General features: G+C 45.3%; 1 protein-coding gene across 2 annotated transcripts in view; it reads left to right on the plus strand.

Annotated features, from left to right (window-relative positions):
• LOC120928919 (retinal guanylyl cyclase 2-like) overlaps positions 1-20,686 on the plus strand; it is a 193,641-nt gene that overhangs the window by 135,495 nt on the left and 37,460 nt on the right. For both annotated transcript variants that reach the window (XM_040339999.1, XM_040339998.1), the window contains exon 13: positions 17,630-17,793. In XM_040339999.1, the coding sequence (XP_040195933.1) occupies positions 17,630-17,793 (164 nt within the window). The remainder of the gene's footprint in view (positions 1-17,629; positions 17,794-20,686) is intronic.

Below are 20,686 nucleotides of genomic sequence, written 5' to 3' on the forward strand. Positions count from 1 at the left end.
GCAATTTGTTTTACTGCTGTGACTAAGAAGCCATCACAGCCATGCCTACTAATGGCATGGCTGTGATTGGCCAGTGCAGCATGTGACCCAGCATTAGGGATGAGCTCCGCGTTCGATTCGAACCTATGTTCGAATCGAACATCGGTCGTTCGATCGTTCGTCGAAAATCGAACAAAACGGGTCGTTCGCGCCAAATTCGAATGACACTAAACGTCCCATAATTCACTGGGGCGTTGAGCGCTGATGATTGGCCAAGCATGCTGTATGTCCCGCATGCTTGCCCAATCACAGCGCTCAAAAAACGAAGAGCCATAATTGGCCAAAGCCAGGGTGGCTTTGGCCAATTATGGCTCAGGGGGATTAGTACACGCCCCCCACTATAAAAGGCAGCCTGCACGGCTGCCTAGTGTAGTGTGTTGGCGGTTCTAGAGAAGATCAGTCAGTCAGACAGAGAGAGATAGAGAGATAGAGACACAGTGTCTTAACTAGATAGATAGATAGATAGATAGATAGAAAGATAGATAGAGTAGGAAGTGTAGTCAGTATAGTTAAAAGTACAGTTTGTAGAGAATATATTCACATCCTTAGGCGTTGTCAATATATTTATAAACTGTACAGCTCAGCTAGTTTATCTATCAGGCAGGAGATTGTTCTACATGCAGCGCTCTAACGTGTTGTATTGCCTGCATTAGGGATTTACTTTTAATATAATTAATCTGTGTTATTTAACGTGTGCTAGTTAATTGCACACACAGACGCATTACCTGTTACTGCACGTGTGCAATTTATTTGCACAGAAGCGCAGTCGCTGTTAATGCAACTGGGCTATTGAATTGCACAGAAACGCAGTCGCTATTACTGCGTGCGTGCTGTTTAATAGCAACTAAAGGCAGTTGGTGTCACTGCGTGCATGCTGTTAAATCGCATTTGACCGCAGTCGCTATTACTGCGTGCGTGCTGTTTAATAGCAACTAAAGGCAGTTGGTGTCACTGCGTGCGTGCTGTTAAATCGCATTTGACCGCAGTCGCTATTACTGCGTGCGTGCTGTTTAATAGCAACTAAAGGCAGTTGGTGTCACTGCGTGCGTGCTGTTAAATCGCATTTGACCGCAGTCGCTATTACTGCGTGCGTGCTGTTTAATAGCAACTAAAGGCAGTTGGTGTCACTGCGTGCGTGCTGTTAAATCGCATTTGACCGCAGTCGCTATTACTGCGTGCGTGCTGTTTAATAGCAACTAAAGGCAGTTGGTGTCACTGCGTGCGTGCTGTTAAATCGCATTTGACCGCAGTCGCTATTACTGCGTGCGTGCTGTTTAATAGCAACTAAAGGCAGTTGGTGTCACTGCGTGCGTGCTGTTAAATCGCATTTGACCGCAGTCGCTATTACTGCGTGCGTGCTGTTTAATAGCAACTAAAGGCAGTTGGTGTCACTGCGTGCGTGCTGTTAAATCGCATTTGACCGCAGTCGCTATTACTGCATGCGTGCTGTTTAATAGCAACTAAAGGCAGTTGGTGTCACTGCGTGCGTGCTGTTAAATCGCATTTGACCGCAGTCGCTATTACTGCGTGCGTGCTGTTTAATAGCAACTAAAGGCAGTTGGTGTCACTGCGTGCGTGCTGTTAAATCGCATTTGACCGCAGTCGCTATTACTGCGTGCGTGCTGTTTAATAGCAACTAAAGGCAGTTGGTGTCACTGCGTGCGTGCTGTTAAATCGCATTTGAACGCAGTCGCTATTACTGCGTGCGTGCTGTTTAATAGCAACTAAAGGCAGTTGGTGCCACTGCGTGCGTGCTGTTAAATCGCATTTGACCGCAGTCGCTATTACTGCGTGCGTGCTGTTTAATAGCAACTAAAGGCAGTTGGTGCCACTGCGTGCGTGCTGTTAAATCGCATTTGACCGCAGTCGCTATTACTGCGTGCGTGCTGTTTAATAGCAACTAAAGGCAGTTGGTGTCACTGCGGCTATTTTGTTACTTTACACTTGAGCCAAGTCGCTCTTACTGTGTGGTTGCTGTTTAATACCATCTGAAAGCAGTTGGTGTGACAGCGACTATTTTGTTACTTTACACTTGAACCAAGTCGCTCTTACTGTGTGATTGCTGTTTAATACCATCTGAACGCAGTCGGTGTGACAGCGACTATTTTGTTACTTTACACTTGAGCCAAGTCGCTCTTACTGTGTGGTTGCTGTTTAATACCATCTGAACGCAGTCGGTGTGACAGCGACTATTTTGTTACTTTACACTTGAGCCAAGTCGCTCTTACTGTGTGGTTGCTGTTTAATACCATCTGAACGCAGTTGGTGTGACAGCGACTATTTTGTTACTTTACACTTGAACCAAGTCGCTCTTACTGTGTGATTGCTGTTTAATACCATCTGAACGCAGTCGGTGTGACAGCGACTATTTTGTTACTTTACACTTGAGCCAAGTCGCTCTTACTGTGTGGTTGCTGTTTAATACCATCTGAACGCAGTTGGTGTGACAGCGACTATTTTGTTACTTTACACTTGAGCCAAGTCGCTCTTACTGTGTGGTTGCTGTTTAATACCATCTGAACGCAGTCGGTGTGACAGCGACTATTTTGTTACTTTACACTTGAGCCAAGTCGCTCTTACTGTGTGGTTGCTGTTTAATACCATCTGAACGCAGTTGGTGTGACAGCGACTATTTTGTTACTTCACACTTGAGCCAAGTCGCTCTTACTGTGTGGTTGCTGTTTAATACCATCTGAAAGCAGTTGGTGTGACAGCGACTATTTTGTTACTTTACACTTGAACCAAGTCGCTCTTACTGTGTGATTGCTGTTTAATACCATCTGAACGCAGTCGGTGTGACAGCGACTATTTTGTTACTTTACACTTGAGCCAAGTCGCTCTTACTGTGTGGTTGCTGTTTAATACCATCTGAACGCAGTTGGTGTGACAGCGACTATTTTGTTACTTCACACTTGAGCCAAGTCGCTCTTACTGTGTGGTTGCTGTTTAATACCATCTGAAAGCAGTTGGTGTGACAGCGACTATTTTGTTACTTTACACTTGAACCAAGTCGCTCTTACTGTGTGATTGCTGTTTAATACCATCTGAACGCAGTTGGTGTGACAGCGACTATTTTGTTACTTTACACTTGAACCAAGTCGCTCTTACTGTGTGATTGCTGTTTAATACCATCTGAACGCAGTCGGTGTGACAGCGACTATTTTGTTACTTTACACTTGAGCCAAGTCGCTCTTACTGTGTGGTTGCTGTTTAATACCATCTGAACGCAGTTGGTGTGACAGCGACTATTTTGTTACTTCGCACTTGAGCCAAGTCGCTCTTACTGTGTGGTTGCTGTTTAATACCATCTGAAAGCAGTTGGTGTGACAGCGACTATTTTGTTACTTTACACTTGAACCAAGTCGCTCTTACTGTGTGGTTGCTGTTTAATACCATCTGAACGCAGTTGGTGTGACAGCGACTATTTTGTTACATAACACCTGAACGCATAACTATGGCTGGAAGGACAAAGAGAGGCAGAGAGTCACGAGGGCAAGCAGGCTCTGCATCTAGAGGTAACGCTGGTGATGGATGTGGTGCATCCTCTTCAGCACGTGGCCGTGGCCGCTCGTCCTTCTTTTCGGGAGCTGGCCGTGTTGAGCCTCAACATGCTGAGAAATTAGTTGAGTGGATGACCAAGCCGTCCTCATCCTCCTCATCCTCTCTCACACAGACTGATTATAGTTTGTCTGGCAAAGCAGCTGCCAAGGCGTCCTCTACCCTCTGCACAATGGGATCACACAATCCTTCCCTAGTCCCACCGTGTCCTCCTGAGGAGTCCCCCGAACTGTTTCAACACAGTGTTGGGTACATGCTAGCTGAAGATGCACAGCGTTTTGAAGACTCCGATGACGGAACACTGATAGAGGAAGGCATTGATGTGAGCCCAGGGAGAGGGGGTGGCCGAGAGGGACCACAATCTGGGAGTGATGTTCCCCCAGCTGGAGCATACTGCCAGGTTGTCGCCAGTGATGATGAGGAGGGAGGGGATGATGAGGTCATTGACTCTACCTGGGTGCCTGGTAGGAGAGAGGAGGAGGAAGAGGACGAGGCACAGGCACATCTTCAAAGAGGCAGGAAGCCCTCCAGGGGTCAGCTTAAGGGCAGTACACCAACTGCATTACGTGGCGCTGCTGTGTCTCAACGGTACAGCAAAAGTTCTTTGGTGTGGGCCTTTTTTGAAACCTGTCCATCAGATGCTACCTTTGCTGTTTGCAACATATGTCTCAAGCGTATCTCGCGTGGCCAAAACATCACCCGCTTGGGCACCACATGCTTGTCCAGACATATGTCGACCTGCCATGCAGCTCGTTGGCAGGCATACCAGAAAGACCCACACCAAAGACCAAAGCGGTCCTCCCCTTGCCCTTCTGTGACCTCAAACCCCACTAGACCCCTAGTCCTCTCTGCAGCCTGCACCGAAGGTGTAGAAATAGGTGTGTCACAACGTAGTAGTGGTAGTACATCCGGCCAATCTACTGATATTACCAGACAAATTTCCCTGCCCCAGCTGCTGCAGCGCCGAAAGAAGTACGCTCCCAGCCATCCACATGCCCAGCGGTTGAATGCTAGCTTAGCAAAATTGCTAGCACTTCAACTGCTACCTTTTCAGTTGGTAGATTCTGCCCCCTTCCGTGAGTTTGTGGAATGTGCAGTACCTCAGTGGCAAGTACCCAAACGCCACTTTTTTTCACGAAAGGCGATTCCGGCTCTCTACCGGCATGTGGAAGGCAATGTCCATACCTCGCTGGACAGGGCGGTCAGTGGTAAGGTGCATCTTACCGCTGACTCATGGTCCAGCAGGCATGGACAGGGACGTTACCTGTCTTTTACGGCCCATTGGGTGACTCTGCTGGCAGCTGGGAAGGACGCAGGTCAAGGCACAGTAGTTTTGGAGGTTGTTCCACCACCACGCCTCCAAAACACTACAACTGCTTGTGACACACCTCTCTCCTCCACACCCTCCTCTTCTTCTTCCTCTGTGGCCTCTTCCTGTGGTGATGTTGGCTCAGAACCAGCCGTGCTCCGTAGGCGTACGACGGGCTACGCAGGAATGCAGGCCAAGAGATGCCATGCGGTCCTAGAGCTGGTGTGCTTGGGAGACAGGAGCCACACTGGGGAAGAGGTTCTTTCAGCTCTGCAGGGGCAGGCTCAGAGGTGGTTGACGCCACGCCAGCTGAAGCCTGGAATGGTGGTCAGCGATAATGGCACCAACCTCCTCTCTGCCCTGCGACGTGGAAAACTCACCCATGTGCCCTGTTTTGCGCATGTTCTCAATTTGGTGGTGCAGCGGTTCTTGGGCAGGTACCCTGGCTTACAGGATGTCCTGAGGCAGGCCAGGAAAGTCTGTGTGCATTTCCGGAGGTCATATAATGCCACTGCTCGGCTGACAGACCTCCAGAGGGAATACAACCTGCCCAAGAACCGCCTAATCTGTGACATGCCCACCAGATGGAACTCTACGTTGGCCATGCTGCAGCGGCTGCACACGCAGCAGAGGGCCATCAATGAGTACCTGTGCCAATATGGCAGCAGAACTGGCTCAGGGGAGCTTGGGTTTTTTTCACCACGCCAGTGGGCCTTGATCAGGGATGCATGCACTGTCCTGTCACCATTTGAGGAGGCCACGAGGATGGTGAGCAGTGACAGTGCATGCATCAGTGAGACTGTCCCGCTTATTCACATGTTGGAGCACACCCTACGTGGAATAATGGACAGGGCCCTTGAGGCAGAACAGAGGGAGGAAGAGGAGGACTTCCTTACCTCTCAAGGCCCCCTTTATCCAGACACTGTTCCTGCTTGCCCACCTGGAACACAGGAAGAGGAGGAGGAGGATGAGGAAGAGGAGAAGGAGGAGGATTGTATCAGCAGCATGGAGGTGGAGCCTAGCACTCAGAATCAACAGCAGCAGTCTTCAAGGGATCATTTACAGTCCCAAGGAACACGTGGACTTTTACGTGGCTGGGATGAGGTGGCTGAGGATCCTGTCGTCCTCAGTGACCCAGAGGACTGTGCCCCGAATGCCTCTGCAAACCTACGCTGCATGGCCTCCCTGATTCTGCAAAGCCTGCGTAAGGATCCTCGTGTACGTGCTATCAAGGAGAGGGATCATTACTGGCTGGCAACTCTCCTTGATCCACGTTACAAGAGTAAGGTAACGGATCTTATGTTGCCATCGCAGAGGGAGCAGAAGATGAAACTACTGCGGGAGGCCTTGCAGAAGGGTCTGTGCAATGCGTTCCCAGAACCGGGGGGATTACCAAAACCTGGCCCTGGACAACGTCTTGCTGAGGCTTCGGTGAGTCAGAGAAGGAGCGGTGGAGAAGGTGGCCGTCTGACCGATGCGTTCAGACAATTTTTTAGTCCGCACCCCCAAGGTCTGACCGGTTCCAGCAACCATCGCCAGCGTCTGGTTTACATGGTCCGGGAATACCTAGCGGCAAGATCCGACTTGGACACCTTCCCCACGGAAAATCCTCTGGCTTACTGGGTCTTGAGGATGGATCACTGGCCAGAGCTTGCACAGTACGCAATTGAGCTACTGGCTTGCCCTGCATCCAGTGTTCTTTCAGAACGTACATTCAGTGCTGCTGGAGGCTTTGTGACCGATCACAGGGTACGCCTCTCCACCGACTCTGTTGATCGACTGACCTTCATCAAAATGAATCAGGCTTGGATCAACACCGGCTACCAAGCACCTGATGCTGATGTTACTGAATAAGAATTTTGTGTTGAAATATCAGATCCCTTTGAGACTGCTGATGCTGAGTGACTGTCCTGTTGTGCTGCTGATGGAATATCCTTCTCCTCCTCACTTTTCATGCTGTTAGCTAGTAAGAAATTTTGTTTTTCTGTGCTCCGCCACCAGTGCCTAAGGCCTAATTTTTCTGCCCCTGTTTAACAGGGGCGCCTAATAACAATTTTTGATGCAATACTTTGCACGTGGCCTAAGGCCTAATTTTTGTGCCCCTGTGTAACAGGGGCGTCTAATAACAATTTTTGATGCAATACTTTGCACGTGGCTCCTTGTTGCGCTCCAATTACAGATATTGGGAGGGGTTGCAGTGTTATGTTGCGCCTAATAACAATTTTGGATGCAATACTTTGCACGTGGCCTAAGGCCTAAGGCCTAATTTTTCTGCCCCTGTGTAACAGGGGTGTCTAATAACAATTTTTGATGCAATACTTTGCACGTGGCTCCTTGTTGCGCTCCAATTACAGATATTGGGAGGGGTTGCAGTGTTATGTTGCGCCTAATAACAATTTTGGATGCAATACTTTGCACGTGGCCTAAGGCCTAATTTTTCTGCCCCTGTGTAACAGGGGTGTCTAATAACAATTTTTGATGCAATACTTTGCATGTGGCCTAAGGCCTAAGGCACAATTTTTGTGCCCCTGTGTAACAGGGGCGTCTAATAACAATTTTTGATGCAATACTTTGCACGTGGCCTAAGGCACAATTTTTGTGCCCCTGTGTAACAGGGGCGCCTAATAACAATTTTTGATGCAATACTTTGCACGTGGCTCCTTGTTGCGCTCCAATTACAGATATTGGGAGGGGTTGCAGTGTTATGTTGCGCCTACGGACACATTTTTATGCCCCTGTGTAACAGGGGCACCTAATAACAATTTTTGATGCAATACTTTGCACGTGGCTCCTTGTTGCGCTCCAATTACAGATATTGGGAGGGGTTGCAGTGTTATGTTGCGCCTACGGACACATTTTTATGCCCCTGTGTAACAGGGGCACCTAATAACAATTTTTGATGCAATACTTTGCACGTGGCTCCTTGTTGCGCTCCAATTACAGATATTGGGAGGGGTTGCAGTGTTATGTTGCGCCTATGGACACATTTTTATGCCCCTGTGTAACAGGGGCACCTAATAACAATTTTTGATGCAATACTTTGCACGTGGCTCCTTGTTGCGCTCCAATTACAGATATTGGGAGGGGTTGCAGTGTTATGTTGCGCCTACGGACACATTTTTATGCCCCTGTGTAACAAGGGCACCTAATAACAATTTTTGATGCAATACTTTGCACGTGGCTCCTTGTTGCGCTCCAATTACAGATATTGGGAGGGGTTGCAGTGTTATGTTGCGCCTACGGACACATTTTTATGCCCCTGTGTAACAAGGGCGCCTAATAACAATTTTTGATGCAATACTTTGCACGTGGCTCCTTGTTGCGCTCCAATTACAGATATTGGGAGGGGTTGCAGTGTTATGTTGCGCCTACGGACACATTTTTATGCCCCTGTGTAACAAGGGCGCCTAATAACAATTTTTGATGCAATACTTTGCACGTGGCTCCTTGTTGCGCTCCAATTACAGATATTGGGAGGGGTTGCAGTGTTATGTTGCGCCTATGGACACATTTTTATGCCCCTGTGTAACAGGGGCACCTAATAACAATTTTTGATGCAATACTTTGCACGTGGCTCCTTGTTGCGCTCCAATTACAGATATTGGGAGGGGTTGCAGTGTTATGTTGCGCCTACGGACACATTTTTATGCCCCTGTGTAACAAGGGCGCCTAATAACAATTTTTGATGCAATACTTTGCACGTGGCTCTTTGTTGCGCTACAATTACAGATATTGGGAGGGGTTGCAGTGTTATGTTGCGCCTACGGACACATTTTTATGCCCCTGTGTAACAGGGGCACCTAATAACAATTTTTGATGCAATGCTTTGCACGTGGCTCCTTGTTGCGCTCCAATTACAGATATTGGGAGGGGTTGCAGTGTTATGTTGCGCCTACGGACACATTTTTATGCCCCTGTGTAACAAGGGCGCCTAATAACAATTTTTGATGCAATACTTTGCACGTGGCTCTTTGTTGCGCTACAATTACAGATATTGGGAGGGGTTGCAGTGTTATGTTGCGCCTACGGACACATTTTTATGCCACTGTGTAACAGGGGCGCCTAATAACAATTTTTGATGCAATACTTTGCACGTGGCTCCTTGTTGCGCTCCAATTACAGATATTGGGAGGGGTTGCAGTGTTATGTTGCGCCTATGGACACATTTTTATGCCCCTGTGTAACAGGGGCACCTAATAACAATTTTTGATGCAATACTTTGCACGTGGCTCCTTGTTGCGCTCCAATTACAGATATTGGGAGGGGTTGCAGTGTTATGTTGCGCCTACGGACACATTTTTATGCCCCTGTGTAACAAGGGCGCCTAATAACAATTTTTGATGCAATACTTTGCACGTGGCTCTTTGTTGCGCTACAATTACAGATATTGGGAGGGGTTGCAGTGTTATGTTGCGCCTACGGACACATTTTTATGCCCCTGTGTAACAGGGGCACCTAATAACAATTTTTGATGCAATGCTTTGCACGTGGCTCCTTGTTGCGCTCCAATTACAGATATTGGGAGGGGTTGCAGTGTTATGTTGCGCCTACGGACACATTTTTATGCCCCTGTGTAACAAGGGCGCCTAATAACAATTTTTGATGCAATACTTTGCACGTGGCTCTTTGTTGCGCTACAATTACAGATATTGGGAGGGGTTGCAGTGTTATGTTGCGCCTACGGACACATTTTTATGCCCCTGTGTAACAAGGGCGCCTAATAACAATTTTTGATGCAATACTTTGCACGTGGCTCTTTGTTGCGCTACAATTACAGATATTGGGAGGGGTTGCAGTGTTATGTTGCGCCTACGGACACATTTTTATGCCCCTGTGTAACAAGGGCGCCTAATAACAATTTTTGATGCAATACTTTGCACGTGGCTCTTTGTTGCGCTACAATTACAGATATTGGGAGGGGTTGCAGTGTTATGTTGCGCCTACGGACACATTTTTATGCCCCTGTGTAACAAGGGCGCCTAATAACAATTTTTGATGCAATACTTTGCACGTGGCTCTTTGTTGCGCTACAATTACAGATATTGGGAGGGGTTGCAGTGTTATGTTGCGCCTACGGACACATTTTTATGCCCCTGTGTAACAGGGGCACCTAATAACAATTTTTGATGCAATACTTTGCACGTGGCTCCTTGTTGCGCTCCAATTACAGATATTGGGAGGGGTTGCAGTGTTATGTTGCGCCTACGGACACATTTTTATGCCCCTGTGTAACAAGGGCGCCTAATAACAATTTTTGATGCAATACTTTGCACGTGGCTCTTTGTTGCGCTACAATTACAGATATTGGGAGGGGTTGCAGTGTTATGTTGCGCCTACGGACACATTTTTATGCCCCTGTGTAACAAGGGCGCCTAATAACAATTTTTGATGCAATACTTTGCACGTGGCTCTTTGTTGCGCTACAATTACAGTATGTTTGAGGGGTGCCCTTTTTTCTACAATTTTGCTTTCCCAAAAAGATAATGCCACCCCCCCACCACCCCTAAAATAATCGAGATATTGTTCCCACACAGCACGTGCGCAACCAGTATTAAATTACTTTGTTCTTATAATAATTTAATGTTGTGCAGGGACATTTCTAAACATGTGCCACTACTAGAGACACACAGCAGGTGTGATATTTGAAGGAATTTTTCATTTTTTTTTTCACTTTAAACATCATTAAAATCGCTGCTCCGCAAAAACGTCCGTTTTTAAATATTTTTTTCGATTGATACATGTTCCCTGGGGCAAGACCCGGGTTCTGAAAGACGTTTACCAACATTAAATTGAATATTGGTCTTTAAAATGATCGTTTTTGAATTCGAACGTTCGAGTCCCATAGACTTCAATGGGGTTCTAAATGTTCGCGCGAACCCGCGGTCTGTTCGAACGTTCTGATGCGAACCGAACCCGGGTATGTTCGGCTCAACCCTACCCAGCATGTGACCCAGCCTCTATATAAGCTAGAGGCACACAGCACAGTTCGTCACTCTGCTTTAGCTAGGGTAGGGAAAGGCTGCTGCTGATCTGGGGGAGAGATTGAGATAGGATTGTACTGCTTCAGAAATCGACACCAGCTGTGCATCTGTCCCTGTGATATACTCTGCATTAGACAGTTTAGGGCAAGTTTCCTGTTTGCTGCTATAGGGAAAGAATTATATAGGAGATACTCTGCATATTACAGCATCTCTGCATCTGTCCCTGTGAGACACTCTGCATTAGACAGTTTAGGGCAAGGTTTCCTGTTTGTTGCTATAGGGAGAGAATTATATAGGAGATACTCTGCATATTACAGCATCTCTGCATCTGTCCCTGTGATATACTCTGCATTAGACAGTTTAGGGCAAGGTTTCCTGTTTGCTGCTATAGGGAAAGAATTATATAGGAGATACTCTGCATATTACAGCATCTCTGCATCTGTCCCTGTGATATACTCTGCATTAGACAGTTTAGGGCAAGGTTTCCTGTTTGTTGCTATAGGGAGAGAATTATATAGGAGATACTTTGCATATTACAGCATCTCTGCATCTGGCCCTGTGATATATTCTGCATTAGACAGTTTAGGGCAAGTTTCCTGTTTGCTGCTATAGGGAAAGAATTATATAGGAGATACTCTGCATATTACAGCATCTCTACATCTGTCCCTGTGATATACTCTGCATTAGACAGTTTAGGGCAAGGTTTCCTGTTTGCTGCTATAGGGAAAGAATTATATAGGAGATACTCTGCATATTACAGCATCTCTGCATCTGTCCCTGTGATATACTCTGCATTAGACAGTTTAGGGCAAGTTTCCTGTTTGCTGCTATAGGGAAAGAATTATATAGGAGATACTCTGCATATTACAGCATCTCTGCATCTGTCCCTGTGATATACTCTGCATTAGGCCCCGTACACACGTCCGAGGAACTCGATGTGCCAAACACATCGAGTTCCTCGTCGAGTTCTGTGTTGAAGCCGCCGAGGATCTCGGCGAGCCAACTTTCCTCATTGAACAACGAGGAAATAAGGAACATGTTCTCTATTTGGCCCGACGAGTTTCTCGTCGGCTTCCTCGGTGAAAAGTGTACACACGGCCGAGTTTCTCGGCAGAATCCAGCTCCGATCGAGTTTCTGGCTGAATTCTGCCGAGAAACTCGGTCGTGTGTACGGGGCATTAGACAGTTTAGGGCAAGTTTCCTGTTTGCTGCTATAGGGAGAGAATTATATAGGAGATACTCTGCATATTACAGCATCTCTGCATCTGTCCCTGTGATATACTCTGCATTAGACAGTTTAGGGCAAGGTTTCCTGTTTGCTGCTATAGGGAAAGAATTATATAGGAGATACTCTGCATATTACAGCATCTCTGCATCTGTCCCTGTGATATACTCTGCATTAGACAGTTTAGGGCAAGTTTCCTGTTTGCTGCTATAGGGAGAGAATTATATAGGAGATACTCTGCATATTACACTAGCTCTGCATCTGTCCCCTGTGAGATACACCCTTTATTTACTTTTCTTCTATTGTGCTATTCAAAAAACATCCATTTAGGGAAACAATTAAAAATTTGCAGTGTTTCCTCCAGTGTTTGCAGTGTTTCCTCCATATCTGTAGGTGTGAGATAAACACTTTAGATGATACACCTCCCACAGAGGACAGCTTTTCGTTGCCTCTGGGCAGCCTGGCACACATGAGCGATTACATGCTGCAGCGTCTCCGCAACGACAGCCATGTTTCGCACATTTTAACAGGTGCTGATTACTGGGTGGCCACGCTGCTGGATCCCCGTTACAAGGACAATGTACCGTCCTTAATTCCCTCACTGGAGCGTGATCGCAAGATGCGCGAGTACAAGCGCACGCTGGTAGACGCGCTGCTGGTGGAATTCCCACCTGACAGCGGGGGCAAAGTGGAAGCACAAGGCGAAGGCAGAGGAGGAGGAAGAGGTCGCCAACACAGCCGGGGCACCGCCAGCACCTCAGAAGGCAGGGTTAGCATGGCTGAAATGTGGAAAAGCTTTGTCAGCACGCCACAACAACCAGCACCACCAGCTGATATGGAACGTTTTAGCAGGAGGCAGCATTTCACCAACATAGTTAAGCAGTATCTGTGCACACGCCTACACGTACTGAATGATGGGTCTGCCCCCTTAAACTTCTGGGTCTCCAAATTGGGCACATGGCCTGAGCTTGCCCTTTACGCCTTGGAGGTGCTGGCCTGCCCTGCAGCCAGTGTATTATCTGAACGTGTATTTAGCAGGGCAGGGGGCGTTATCACAGACAAGCGCAGCCGCCTGTCCAGAGACAATGTGGACAAGCTCACGTTCATTAAAATTAACCAGGCATGGATCCCACAGGACTTGTCTGTACCTTGTGCAAAATAGACACTGGGCCGGCCTTACCCAGCCATTCTTTTTTTTCTGATCTTTCTAGGGTTGCCACCTCATCCATTTAAAAGCGAAAACATATTAATTACACAGGTTCTCTGGCTGATTATGGTGCTGATAATTAAACTCACTTGGTGCCTTATCGCCATTAAATTAGCCCAAGAACCTGTGTAATTACTATGTGTCCGGGTTTAAAGGGATGAGGTGGCAACCCTAGATCTTTCTCACTCTTTTGGGGTGTACCCTTATTTAAAAAAATAAATCAATTAATAACCAAAACCTGCTGTGTTGGCTACCTCGTCCTACTCCACCACCGCTTCCACCTACACCGCCACATCCACCGCCACCTCAACCTCCTACTCTATATGGACCTCGTCCTCCTAGGTCAAGATTATTTTTTTTATGTTATTTTAAGTTATTTCCCTATCCATATTTATTTCCAGAGTACTTGCCATGCTCTTACCGACATTTTGCTGCCATTTGCAGCCCTCTAGCCCTTTCCCTTAGTGTTTTAGAGACATTTTAGTAGTAAAAAAATCTGGTCCCCATTGGCTTCAATGGGGTTCGGGTTCGGGTCAAGTTCGGGTCCCGAACCCGGACTTTTTTCTGAAGTTCGGCCAAACCCGTCGAACCCGAACATCCAGGTGTCCGCTCAACTCTAATCCTGATCTTTTTTTAAACAATCTACCGAGCTGGCCAGAACTAGTTCTTGAGGGAGTGTATTCCACATTTTCACAGCTCTTACTGTGAAGAAACTTTTCTGTACATGGAGGTTAAATCTCTTTTCCTCCAAATGTAAAGAGAGCCTTCTTATCCGCTGTAATGACCTGAAAGAATAACTCTACACCAAGTTCACCATATGAACCCCTTATGTATTTATACATGTTGATCATATCCCCCCCTTAATCTCCTCTTTTCAAGATAGAATTCATTCAGTTCCTCTAATTTTTCCTCATAGCCTCCATGCCTCTTATCAGTTTGGTTGTCCTTCTCTTCGCTTTCCCCAGTTCCCTGATATCTTATTTGTGAACTGGTGCCCAAAACTGAACTGCATATTCCAGATGAGATCTTACTATTGATTTATTCAGGGCAAATTATGCCTCTCTCTCTGAAATCTATACCTCTCCTACTACAAGAAAGTATTTTGCTAGCCTTAGAAGCTGCAGCTTGGCATTGTATGGTATGTTTAAGTCTATGATCTACCGGAAAACACCAATATCCTCCTCTATAATTGACTCCCCCAGCTGTCATCCTCCTAGAATGTATGATGTATACATGGTTTTGACCCCAAGGGCATACGTTTACATGTATCAACATTAAACATCATTTGCCACATGGTTGCCCAATTAAATAGCCCATTGAGGTCAGCTTGTAAATTGGAGACATCCTGTAAGGACTTTATTCCTGTACATAGCTTGGTGTTATCTGCAAACACTGACATGGTACTTTCAATCCCAAATTCTGTACCATTGATGAATAGGTTAAAAAGTTAGCGTTACAACACTACCTTGGGGTACACCACTAATAAGCTTAGACCATTCAGAGTATGAATTGTTAACCAATCTCTGAATATGATCTATTAGCCAGATTTCTGACTTGTCTGCCCCTTTATATTCTAATTCACCTTTCCCCCTCAATCCTAGTTTAAATATTCCTCCAGCCTTCCCATAAACCTAAGCACCATAAGGTGCAAACTATCTTTAGCACAACAAAAAGTCAACCCAGTGCTCTAGAAACTAGAATCTTTCCCTTTTACACCAGATCTATAACCATGCATTCAGCTCTCTTAGCTCCCTCTGCTTCTTCTGTGTTGCACATGGCACTTGATTGATTAAGGATCCTCTATCTTCCATGTATTCTGTCCCTAAATGGACCAAGACAGCGGGGTCATGCCCAGCCCCTTCCACTAATCTGTCAACCCAGTCCATCACATGCCAAACCCTGGCACCAGGGAGACAGCAAACTATTTGGTTAAGGTGATCCTGGTGACAAAAGTATTATTTTGTCTAGGGCTCTAGGCCTTCCTGCACTACCCTCACCACGCCTACTAAATGGACTGCTCTCCTGGCTGTTAGGGATTGCAGTGACACCTGGGGCTCCCACTTCTGAGTTTTCCACCTCCATATCCACCCAACTTGTCAAATGTGTTTGGGCGCTTAAACACAGGACTGCCCTTTTTTTTTTTCTGTGAGCCCCCTACCACTCCCTCTAAAAACATTAGCCCATATTCCTACCCGATAATCCTGACTTGCCCCCCACCCTCCAAATCAACCCCATTAACCAACAGCATCTTGAGTACAAGACTCCTTCCAAGGTTGTTTGTTCCGCATCATTTTTTTGTACAGATCAAAATTGTGGTTGGTGCCCAGGGGACTTTAGGTGACATACTGGGGAAATCATCTTGCATCTGTCTTAGTTTATTTACATCTTCTATTGAAATATGTTCTCTGATTACAGTATAGACTCACAGGTTTGGAGTTCACACTGGTATCATAGGGGTATACTATTAGCCAGAAACAACTATCGTTCAGTGAGTTTTTTTGGTGGAGACATCAGACTATGCCCCATTCCTTGCAGATACCAACTGCCCATTGTTCTCAGCTTAATGCAAGAGATCTCTTGCCTTACCTTCTTTTTGAGGTCCTCTACTATGAGTTCAGTTTTGGGCACCAGATGTAAGAGGGATACCAATACCACCCTTACTCAGTGTAGACATCTTGCCAATATTTGGTCTCATTCTGACACTGTTATAACCGATAACTTCACCTTTCACATGCACAGGTAAATATTCAGATTCAGTGAACATTCAGATATGTCGGTGCTTGCAACGAGAAAAGGGGGGGGGGTAGGAGCACTGTGAAGGTGAGTATAAGGTGGTCGGCGTGTGAGTTTTAAATTGACCCTGTCACTGTGTCTTAAATATATGGAAAGAAAGGATGTGAGTGCTAGGTCAATCAAGAGTTGAATACTTCGGGGGTTGATTTACTAAAACTGGAGATTACAAAATCTGGTGCAGCTCTGCATAGAAACCAATCAGCTTCCAGGTTTCTGTCAAAGTATAGTTGCGCAAGCTGAAGTTAGAAGCTGATTGGCTACCATGCACAGCTACACCAGATTTGCACTCTCCAGTTTTAGTAAATCCACCTCAATTAGTTTCAGGGGTCATACACAAATTCTCCTTCACTGGGGTTTAGGATTATTGTGCGAGAGTAACCTGGACAGTTGGTTAATCTTGGAATTTAGTTCTTTATAGTTGTAATTAGGACTTAAGTAAGTAATCAGTAAGATGTCAGGGACTCCACACAGGAATTCCTAGGGCAGTGATGGTGAACCTTGGCACCCCAGATGTTTTGGAACTACATTTCCCATGATGCTCAACTACACTGCAAAGTGCATGAGCATCATGGGAAATGTAGTTCCAAAACATCTGGGGTGCCAAGGTTCGCCATCACTGTCCTAGGGGAATGTGGCCTCTGACTGTTGCTCACCCCAGGAGAGGGGAAAGATAATGTTCACATGAAGGGTCACCAGCCAAAAAGAGCCCTCTCCCTCTGACTGCAGTATGCCTCTTTCACAAGGGCTGTCCGATCAGGTCCGCCATTCAGTTTTTCAGGCAGACCTGATCAGACCCTCCAGTCTCTTCTATGGAGCGGCAGATATCAACGCACACATGTCTGATGACAACCGCCACCATCTGATCGGATCCTGTCCACCAAAAACAGACAGATGGTGGTCCTATTCCCCATCTGTCCAGCGGATCAGATGTCATCGGATGGAAACGGACAGGTGGTCTGTTTTCATCAGATTGCCCCATAGAGGAGAGCAGGACTGTGTCCGTTTCCACTCTGCATAGCGAATCGGACAAGGACCTGTCATCCGCCTGCTCAGTGGGGATTATTGGAGAGATCCCCTGCTGAGCAAGTTGTTTTCACTTAGCAGAAGCACCCTTGTGAAAGGGGCCTAACATATTCAACCCTGCAACCAGCTTCCCTTGCTCCTGATTTGAGGAGGATTTCTGTCAATCATAGAATGGGACCCTAGTTGCCCACTACAATGGAAGAAAAGGGGCAAAAATATATGAGCACCCCTTATATGTGCAACAGTACAGGAAGTTTAATAAAATAAAAAATCCTTGCTTGGACAGGCTACATCATCTAACACGTGTGGACAAATGAATACGGTATTCAGGAGCCATCTTGTCTAATCCAGGAGCCAGCAGGATTTTATTTTTTAGCCAGCTCCATTGACAGCCACTAGGGAAAACTTCGAACTGTAGGTGCCAGGGGTAACTTTTTAAAAGCATTGGCTAAATAGCTCTGATCTCTAACAGCCAGCTTTTGCTTTCCTTACAGTTTAAAACCATCAACAAAGGGAAGAAAACGAACATTATTGATTCCATGCTGAGGATGTTGGAACAGTACTCCAGTAACTTAGAAGATTTAATTCGAGAAAGAACAGAGGAACTGGAGGTGGAAAAGCAAAAAACAGAAAAACTTCTCTCCCAAATGCTTCCTCCGTGAGTATTAGCTGTGTAAAATGATTATTTCTAGCATGTAGACTAGTGGAATCTGGTTTAACCGTTTCAGCCCTGGAAGAATTTACCCCCTTCCTGACCAGAGCACTTTTTGCGATACGTCACTGCGTCACTGTAACTGATAATTACGCGGTCATGCGACGTTGCACCCAAACAAAATTGAAGCTCGCTCTTTCCCACAAATAGAGCTTTTTTTGGTGGTATTTGATCACCTCTGCGGTTTTTATTTTTTGGGCTATAAACAAAAGAAGAGTGACAATTTTTTTAAAAAAAAAGCAATTTTTTTTCCTTTTTGCTATAATAAATATCCCAAAAAGTAAATATATATTTTTTACAACCCGAAAAAAGGATGTGTGTGTACGCGGCATGAGAATTTATATATATATATATATATATATATATAAATTCTCATGCCGCGTACACACATCCTTTTTTCGGGTTGTAAAAAATGTTGTTTTTAAGGGTCTAGAAAAAACGACGTTTTTTTCAACCCGATCATTAAAACGGCCTTGCCTACACACGATCGTGAAAAAAAAATGCTCTAGCAAAGCACGGTGACATACAACGCATAGAACGGCACTATAAAGGGGAAGTTCCATGCGGATGGCGCCACCCTTTGGGCTGCTTTAGCTGATTTTGTGTTAGTAAAAGACGATTCTCGCTTTTCAGTCCATTACAGCGTGATGAATGTGCTTACTCCATTACGAACTCTAGTTTTACCAGAACTTGCTTCTGAGCATGCGCGTTTTTTTCACGTCGTTAAAGCCCACACACTACCACTTTTTACGACGTAAAAAAACGACAACGTTAAAAACGACGTGAAAAATTAGAGCATGTTCGAAATTTTTAATGCCCATTTTTTACATCGTGAAAAATGCTCTGGAGCCCACACACGATCGTTTTTAATGACATAAAAAAAGACGTAATTTTTTAGAACCCGAAAAACGGTTGTGTGTACGCGGCATCAGTTTAGGTTGAAATGTATTCTTCTACATATTTTTGGTACAAAAAAAAATTCATTGGACCTGGTACCAGCCTCTTGCAATCTGTACAGCTGAACGTTGTTTTACTTAACCACTTGACCTCCGGAAGATTTACCCCTTTTCATGACCAGGCTATTTTTTGCGCTACATCACTGTGTTACTTTAACTGTCAATTGCGCGGTCGTGCAATGCTGTATCCAAATAAAATGTTTGTGCTTTTTTTCCCCACAACTAGAGCCTTTGTTTTTTGGTGGTATTTGATCACTGCGGTTTTTATTTTTTGCGATATAAACAAAAAGAGACCGGCAATTGTGAAAAGAAAAACGATTTTTTACTTTCTGCTATAAAACATCCAATATTCAATTAAAAAACTGAAAAAATCAAATGTCTTCATCAATTTAGGCCATTATGTATTCTGATACATATTTTTGGTTAAAAAAATCCCATGTGTATATTGAGTGGTTAGCGCAAACATAATAGCGTCTACAAACTATGGGATATTTTTATTAATTTATTTACTAGTAATGGCGGCGATCAGCGACTTAAAGCGGGACTGGGATATTGTGGCGGACAATTTGGACACTTAATTGCACTGCTGCTGATAAACGGACGTTTAGGGGCTGTTGGCTATTTTTTCAGCAGCCCCTGAACTCTCTTCTATGTTCTCTTATATGTCACTGAGTAGTTTATAGTCATTTAGAGGCAGTTTAGTTTAGTGGAATTATTTTTAAAGCAAAAAAATATATAAAAAAGATATAATTAATTACTGTAAGAACAATATAAAAAATGTATTTGTATATTACTTACTTACTTATGGTAATTAACCCCTTGCCACCCACGCCAATTCTGACACTTCTCTCCTACACGTAAAATCATTTATTTTTTTAGAAAATTACTCAGAACCCCCAAACATGTATGTATATATATATATATTGTTTTAGCAGATACCCTATGGAATAAAATGGTGGTTATTGCAACTTTTTATATTATATAGTAGTTGCGCAGCAATTTTCAAACAGCTTTTTTGGGGGGAATTTTTTTTTCATGATTATATAAAAAAAAAGAAACACTAAAGTTAGCCTGATTTTTTTTGTATACTATGAAACATGACAAATACCTAATATGTCAAACTTCGAAATTGCGCACACTTGTTGAATGGCAACAAACTTCGCTACTTTTCCATTGGCGACGCTTTACATTTTTTTTACAGGTTACATATTTAGAGTTACAGAGGAGGTCTAGTGCTAGAATTATTGCTCTTTCTCTAACAATTGCGGTGTATGTAACCTGTGTGTATCTGGCTCTGATACTAGTCAGTGCCTCACCAGTCACTGACCTCACCGTACGTCCCTGCCATTTACAATGCAAAAAACAATTCTAAATGCAAACACGGCATGTAAATGCGGTTACTAGCTGTCAAGTTCTATCGTTCAGGAGAGGTTTTAAAATGTTCCGTGTACATGAAGCCTAACTGACACTTTTGATACTTTTTGGGGACAAGTGTCACTACAGCAGGGGTGGCCAACCAGTGGCCCGGGGGCCACATGTGGCCCGCTTGGAGCTCTCTGATGTGGCCCGCGACCTCCTTCTCTGGAATGGAGGGTTGGCAAGCCCAGATCGCAGGTTGCCGACCAACCATACCACAGCATCAGTGTTGTGAATGAAGCTGGTGGTAGAGGAAGAAAACGGCTGCAGAGCCCCATAAGCCGATGCTTCCTCTACAGCGCTGGCTTTTGCCACATGTGGAGTATATGGCAAAGTTCAGCCAACCCGCAGGATAGACACAGGTGCACTACACTGCACCCACGGTGTGGGTATAGCGCAGCACATCAGTGTGAAAGCAGTCTTGGGCCCTTTTCACAAGATCGGCCCAACCAAATGGGACCCTTAAT

This window comes from Rana temporaria, chromosome 2, assembly GCF_905171775.1.
Source record: "Rana temporaria chromosome 2, aRanTem1.1, whole genome shotgun sequence".
Lineage (NCBI taxonomy): Eukaryota > Metazoa > Chordata > Amphibia > Anura > Ranidae > Rana > Rana temporaria.